At 38.3% G+C, this 7,552-nt stretch overlaps 1 protein-coding gene across 2 annotated transcripts in view; it reads left to right on the top strand.

Moving 5' to 3' along the window:
* The window catches only part of fyb1b (FYN binding protein 1 b), a 15,601-nt gene extending 9,505 nt beyond the window's left edge, over positions 1 to 6,096 (top strand). Inside the window, exons 10-19 of one of the 2 annotated variants that reach the window (XM_030354066.1) lie at positions 2,191 to 2,210; positions 2,350 to 2,422; positions 2,806 to 2,889; positions 3,292 to 3,332; positions 3,672 to 3,744; positions 3,994 to 4,087; positions 4,271 to 4,433; positions 4,925 to 4,958; positions 5,064 to 5,095; positions 5,226 to 6,096. In XM_030354066.1, the coding sequence (XP_030209926.1) occupies positions 2,191 to 2,210; positions 2,350 to 2,422; positions 2,806 to 2,889; positions 3,292 to 3,332; positions 3,672 to 3,744; positions 3,994 to 4,087; positions 4,271 to 4,433; positions 4,925 to 4,958; positions 5,064 to 5,095; positions 5,226 to 5,248 (637 nt within the window). In that variant the 3' untranslated portion in view covers positions 5,249 to 6,096. The remainder of the gene's footprint in view (positions 1 to 2,190; positions 2,211 to 2,349; positions 2,423 to 2,805; positions 2,890 to 3,291; positions 3,333 to 3,671; positions 3,745 to 3,993; positions 4,088 to 4,270; positions 4,434 to 4,924; positions 4,959 to 5,063; positions 5,096 to 5,225) is intronic. The other variant, XM_030354067.1, reaches the window with a different exon arrangement.
* Positions 6,097 to 7,552: the final 1,456 nt, after the last annotated feature.

Genomic DNA, 7,552 nt, shown 5'->3' with positions numbered 1-7,552 from the left:
TAAACACATTAACTGAAAATATAGCTCAATTTCTCAAAACTCTAAACACAAACCTGAGAAGAGTTCATGTTGTGTCAAAACTACACAAATTCTTTTGTGTAGTTTCTTTTGTGTTTTCCACCAAACAGTAAACACAGCCATCAAATGAATACCTCTTACTGTGTGTTCACACCAAAAGCTGTAAAGTGTTTTGAGCGATAAACGCCCATTCACTTTCTAGACATGAGCGATAAAGCGATAGGAGCGATAAACAATGAGCGATAGCTTTAAAGCTGTAAAGCTTTAAATTAGAGTTCAAAACAGCTCAACTCTATGCAAATGAGCTAGCAGCATTTCGGCAGTAAATGACCGCCAGCCAATCGGAATGTAGATGTCTCTCAGCGGCGTGGGTCCCGGTAAACATACGCGAGAACTTCAGTTCCTAGTTTTGTTCCTTCATCATGGTGCATGAGAGAATAATTGCGGCTATTGCAGGGCATCGTATTTGTCCAGGATTGCATAGCCAACATGGTCTTATTATAGCCCGATCATTAACTAAAAAACACATAGAAAGAATAAAGCATCCAGCATATGATTTCAACAATGAATGAGGGCATACGCAATCCGCATTACGCAACAGGGATGGTCGCACAGTGGAATGCTGATGGAAACCAGCGGACGAGCGGCGGGTGGAGATGTGCACGCATTTCAGAAGCAGGGAGATACCGCACAAAAATCTATTTCTAATATGACTATCTTGTGTTTTTTTGGCTCGGCATCAGCAGCAGCATTTGCCTCAACTACAAGCGTGCAGGCAAAAAGCGCGGCTCCTTTAAATTGAAAAGCTAAATCGCAAGAGCGATATGAGCTGTAAATATCGACAGCGTTTTTTCATCTTTCACAGCTTTTGGTTTGAAAGGACAGTTACCGAGCATCAATTGAACACTGGTGTGATAAATTCAAAACACTTCCATCAAAATACTATTTACATATGTTTTAGCTTATTTTTTTAAGTTGCAATTAGGTGGTACATATAGTATAAAGACTATTGCAATATTGTGATACAATACTGTGAATATATCATATCATATCAGTATTGCATTGACACAAACGTATCAGAATAGGATAAAATGCATATTTGTCTATCCAATGAGCTCAAATGGGCTAAACTCACAATTCCAGCTTCCGAGAGTCATACTGTTCACCTAAAGTTGATGCTGCAACATTGTTCTGACAATATATCAATTGCAATGATAAGTAAAATGAAAAACACTACAGTAAGAAAATGTTTAAACTCAGTCTTTCGGGGGAAGTACAAAAGGTAACAAAGCAAATATACATATCTTTTACTGTAATACAGTAAAATCTTCAGTTGAACTGCCATAAAAAGCTTTTCGTAGACCAATAAAAAATCAAAAAAAGAATATAAATGAGGTGAAACAGATCTAGATGTAAATCAGTATCCCACCACCAAACCTGATCAGTCCAAAGAACCATTTCTACAACACAGTAGAGTTCACCGAGTTCTCTTTTATGCTCTGACACATGATTGAAGTGTTTTGCCAGTTGAGTTTGAACAGGTGATAAGTGAGTTAGACTTATCGTCAATTAGTTGGTCTTGTAGTTCTTGTAGTTGATACATGAGCTTCAGGTTTTCAGAATTGTGTGCATAGTTCCATTTTTTGTGTGTATACAATCGAGAAAAACTAAGTTCTTTGAAAATTATGTGGCCGTTAAACAATTTAAATTTGTATTATTTCCAAAATAGTGTTGTTGGTGCATTCAATGATTTTCTTCCATTGAAAGGTTATGTATAGATTTTTTGTGTTTTCTGTTTTTATTGTGTCATTTGTGTTTTCTAGATTAACACAAATAAGCAGTGTTGCTGACTTTATTTTCATCACAGTTTTCCCTTGGCCACGGCTTATTTGCAAGAATAATTGTTGAAAAACGGGTGCTGGAACTCTTTGCTCAGCCACTGCATGTGTTTTTATCTACTTTATACCATTTGCATATAAGGTAGAATGCCAAAGGTCTTTATGAAAATTTAGTGGTACAGCTAAAGTCAAAGGTCAAGCCTACAACCCTCCTCACCAGACTGATGCTAAATGTAGCATCGGAATGAAGGAGATTTGGATGTGTGAAATTTGGATCGAAAATGTAAGGGAATATTTACATTAATATGTGGTTTATGTTTTGTTGTTGCAACAGTGGGATCAGAGGATCAAGAGGTATGTTGTACATCTATGTATCTTTCCCTCCTTCGTATTCGTGTCCTGATTCATTGAGACTGTAGAACTGAGTATCATGACAAGCTGATATATTTCTTCTGACTACTTGTTGGTTGACCTCTTATTTTACCGTCTGCAGTCATTTTACCGCCGCCACCAGACGACACTGAGGAGATATATGACGATGCTATCGATGCCAGTCTGGATGTCAGGTGAGGAGTGTTGAATCAACAGAAATAATACTGTCACATTTTTTCAAGTGCTTCAAACCACGTTGTTTTTAAGTTATAGAAAACCCTTTTAAACCTCATATTAATGCCACTACCTACATTGGCTCGATACATCTAGTTGTGAAATGGAAAAACATAAATAATTCATTAATTCATTGAATAAGTGTATGCACGCCATTAAAAACTAGTGAACTGCAAGTACATTAAAATAACTAGGAATAAACATCGAAAATAGATTTTGAGAAGTTGCACTAAAGAGCTTAGTTAGTTATTTTCTATTGATGAGCTAATGTAAAAAGCCTTTGATAGAAAGAATAAAGACGTTCTACCCATTAACTCCCTCTTGGTCGGCCTTGCCCTTTAAGCGTTTTGGAAGCTCCAAAGTCTTCTCCAAAGACTCTACTTCTACGGATGTTTGAGAAGAAGAAACCTGCTGCCGGCGCAAATGAGTAAAACGTCCTCCGTAGTCAGAAGATGATGAGCTAACATAGCTAACAACACGGTTCAATTGGCACTAATCATCAGCTTACCACTTACACAACTCCACTCTTCTCTTGAGCTAACTCTCCCTAACCGATCAATTTTGCCGATGCTAACGCTGAATGTGGATATGTTACTTTGTAATACCTGCCGGCCTGTTGTGGTGCCACCAATCAGACCATGGGTGAAATCTTGCTGCTTAACCAATCAGAACAGATGGAATCGTTCTGAATTATTTCCTTTATTTGATTCTAAAATTGATATTTCTATGTAATATGATAATGAACTTTTAATTCTGATTACTAAATATGTCATAATGAGTGATTACCATTCATAAAGTATAAAATAAACATATATTTCTTTTCTGCCAGAGTGCCTGCGCCCAGCCAGTTCACTGCGAAAGGACAACCAGGTAATACAATTTGATTCAATCTTTCACAAAAATATTTGTGATATGCCAACACCTTTTGTAGAAGTATTTCTACAGGTGTGAATTTTGTCAATAGTCTCTCCTAAAACTGTCTTTTCTGCGGACTGCGGACAACTTCTTTACTATCACTGTGTAGCTCTCCTGTTACCTGTACCAGTATGCTAGCTTTCCTAGAACACAGAGTCACACATATTACAAACCGTACAGTACATCCACACGTTAGCAGCCACGCCCTGTTGCCCGAAAAGGACACCGTAGATGTTCAAAGACTCACAGGATTCTGCCAAACAGCAAACCTTTGTCTTCATTTGTTGGATAAAGGAGCATTGATCGATGATGAAATCTACGACGATATTGACTCACAGGTGGTTCCTCCTCCCCTCCCGGTCAGCAGGTAAGGCGTCACATTTTGATGCTGGTGATCTAATCTGCTGTGTGTCTCACATTGCCTCGAAACTCAGTGTGTCATACAGAGGCCGGCGTAGGAAACAGATATTCTGACAGAACATTTCACTCACTAAAAGAAACCTATTGCTTTTTTATCAGTTACAGTCAAATGATAGCTCTTAAATTTTAACTCAAGCACCTTTAACTGACATACTTTGATAGTGATATAAAAAAAATATTTTTTTGTATATTTCAGTCATCCACCAACAAAAACTAAGATGGAGGAAATCGATCCAAAGCGACAGAAAAAGTTGGAAAAAGAGGAAAAGGAATTCAGAAAAAAGTTTAAAGTGTGTCCCTTTATAAGCTATTTCTTCGACTGTTACTTTTGTTCTTAATACCAATCATAACAATACTATCACTCACTCAAAATTGCCTTTTAAGTTTTGGACCCTTTGGAAATGTTCGTACACTATCACCTAAAACGAGGTTCACCAAATTAATCTCATGGATGTGTCTTGTGTCCTGTTCAGTATGAAGGGGAGATTCAGGTTCTTTACCAGGTGACCATCATACCTACATTAACGCTGAAGAAGCTTAGTGGGAAAGATCTGCCGGTGAAACCCGGGGAGACGCTTGATGTCATCGTGAAAGCCGTGGATAATAAACTTGTTTGCCGCAACGAAGAGGGAAAATGTGAGCGGCCTACCGTCATTTGTATGTTGTGTGGAGCAGCCGATAACATGTGTCTGTTTGCCTGTCAGTAACTCTTTTTGATTGTAGATTCATTTCTTCTGTAACCTCTTTATACCACATGATATTAAAGCTGACATTAGTACCTCATTGGACCACCCATTTGCAATGCTAGCACCGGTTTAGACTAGATTCTGCTCCTACACCCCATACCTTTATAAACTTAAGCTATACCTGGCTAAATCTGACCCTGTAGGCATGGCTTATGTACCATGCAGCCCCTACCAATATAGACTGGATTTTTACCTTGATCCGGGAGGTGCTTCCTGAACCTCCTCCAGAGTGCATGTCCATTTACCTTGAATAAACAACCATGTTTAACCTTTACCACTCTTTGAGTCATGCTGAGCCCATGAAACAATGATGGTGAAATGAACTACGCTTCAGCAGGATTTGAAAATAGCTTTTAACATCTCATCTGCTCTCTCTTCCAGTTGGCACCGTTTTAACCAGCCATATTGTCACAGAGTAAGTATGACACACGTGAATACATACATCACATGCAGGCTGAGGATTGTGATCTAATAATGAATCGACTCAACTAACTCGTTGTTCTCACTGGTAACGTTTCAGCGATGGGGACATATATGACGACATTGGAGACGGTAGGTTTTAAACAGAAACAGATATATGCATCTGTCATCCTATCATCACCAATATTTAGACTAATAAAGTATTTGTTAAAAATGGTTACTTGTGAACACACAATTAATTCATGTCCCAATTGATTTTCAGAATGCATCTATGACAACGACTGAAGGAAGACAATAAACTGGGATTTATTTTCGACAGGCTTTGTTGAATTATTACCTTTTGGTATAACTTGTTTCATGTTGTTTGATTATTTATTACGTGCAAAGATATTACAACCAATCACAAGAGCAGCAGTCTAAGGCCCCACACACACAATGTTTTTCGTGTTTGGATTCGTGTGGCCGCCAGATACGCAAACGATGGCGTCATCGCCCCCCCACCACGAAGGAAACTTTGGAGGTCCGTCAAATTTGTTTTGTTTGATTTGATTTGTTTGATTTTTGTAGCTTTAAATACAGCCCCTTGCTAAATTGTATTACTAACTCTACATTAAAAAGTATTCTCTGCAAAATCTAAAAGGTTTAAAAACTGCTTTCCCCGCCTCGTCTTCTTCTTTTAATGGTGGAGAATCAGCGCCACACAGTGGCCCTGAATATATACCACAGCGTTTCTACAGCTAGATGCGATTTCGCAATGAGTGTCTTTACAGAGATATTCCTGAAACGCATCAAAGGAAAACGGAGGGGAAAAGATTGTTGTCGCCAGTGTGGACGGGGCCTTAGTTAGAGCCGACACTTGTACAGTCTCACACTGTGAGACTGTATAAGTCTGACACTTGGTATATCTGGGGAAGGAGATATTGTGTTCAGTAAGCTACAAATGCACAGACAAACACATTTTCTACTGTAAAGTAAATATTTATCGCTGAATATTATTTGCTGAATACACCACCTGAAAAGTAACTAACGAAAGTGGGGTTGTTGTCACCCTTTTGAAATGTCACAACATTATTGTGAATTTGGTTGATTTCAATCAGTTAACTTCCTGTTTGAAATAAAAAAAATTAAAGCTACGTTGCACGAAGTCTGTTTCTTTAACCAGCCGCTATGCAGAAGTTGACACAGACACCTCCTGAAGTGTGCTCTGTCCCACACTCTCAGCAGAACTCAACTCAAGGCCCAGTCCTTGGCCCTCTATTATTCTCCATGTATACGTTACTGCTAGGTTAATCTGTTTCAATGGTTATGTGTTGATGAATCCCAGCTATTTTAGGGATGTTAAAGGGCCCCTATTTTACTGCCATGTGTGAGTGGGAATAGCCATTAAAAGCGATTTCAAAATCTCCTTTGTGATATAGTGACTTCACAAGGGAGTTTCCACCTAGATGTATGATGGATAGATAAGCCAACCAGCTTGTATTTTCCACTGGGTAGGCTGGTATGGTAGAGAAATCATGAATGCATACATTTAGATTAAAAACACAATATTTACTGCCATAGAAGCAGTCAAGCAGATACATATTTCAGTGATTCTGTCTTACCTCTTGATTTTACTCTGTGTCTTTAAATGTCTGAGACTGTATAAGGAATTGGAAGGTTTATCTATAAGATCATTTATAGATAACCCTTTCAAAGATTTGGCTTATTATTATGAAAAAGTGAGCGGAACATTGGGTTTTTTGGCAAAGTGTGGTAAGGAAGGGCCACAGCATAATGCAGTGTAACATGTTTCACTTCGTTGTGTCATTTTCCTGCAAAGATAAAAACAATACCAAAAGGGTACTTCCATTCTACATTATAATCCATATTTGCATTGGATGTACTGGGAAATGCTGCTGGGAATCCATGCAAATCAATTTTGTCACACTGCATTTTAAAAGCAGAAGTTTCGATCAAACGACCAGGTGCACATGGGGTGAAATTCATAACAATCCCTATTACGGCTTTACTTCTACTTAGGTTATATCATTACATGAGAATAAGTCGTTTTTGTATCGTCCTGTTTTGATCAGTATATGCCAATGTTGTTATCAATAAAAAAAGGCAAGCAGATGCACTTCTCCATGTTGATAAGAGCATTAAAATGAGGAAAATCAATGTTACAAAGAAATCAAGGGATATTTAGCATAGACATTTTTTTTAGCAATCGCGATTAATCGTGAGTTAACTATGACATTAATGAGATTAATCGCGATTAAATATTTGAATCGCTTGACAGCACTAATGAGAATAGATATCCTCATATCAATATCCATTGGAGTCTGTTCATATTATCTTTGGCGTTTTTTCCCCTAGTTATTCATGGTTTAATGTTGGCCAGCAACCAGTAGGGAGAGCCGTTCACCTACTCAGCAGAGTCCCTGCTGTACTGTCTACAAACGCTGGCCCGGCCCCACTTCAGAAACACCATCAGTGCAGCAACGTATTTTCCACAGGATGGAATTGAAGAAAGCACACCACATTCTTGCCGTCGCTGATATAGTCGATTACATTTACATTTAGGGCATTTAGCGGACGCTTTTATCCAAA

Source organism: Gadus morhua, chromosome 4 (genome assembly GCF_902167405.1).
Source record: "Gadus morhua chromosome 4, gadMor3.0, whole genome shotgun sequence".
Classification (NCBI taxonomy): domain Eukaryota; kingdom Metazoa; phylum Chordata; class Actinopteri; order Gadiformes; family Gadidae; genus Gadus; species Gadus morhua.
This window is presented reverse-complemented; position numbering and strand designations above follow the sequence as displayed.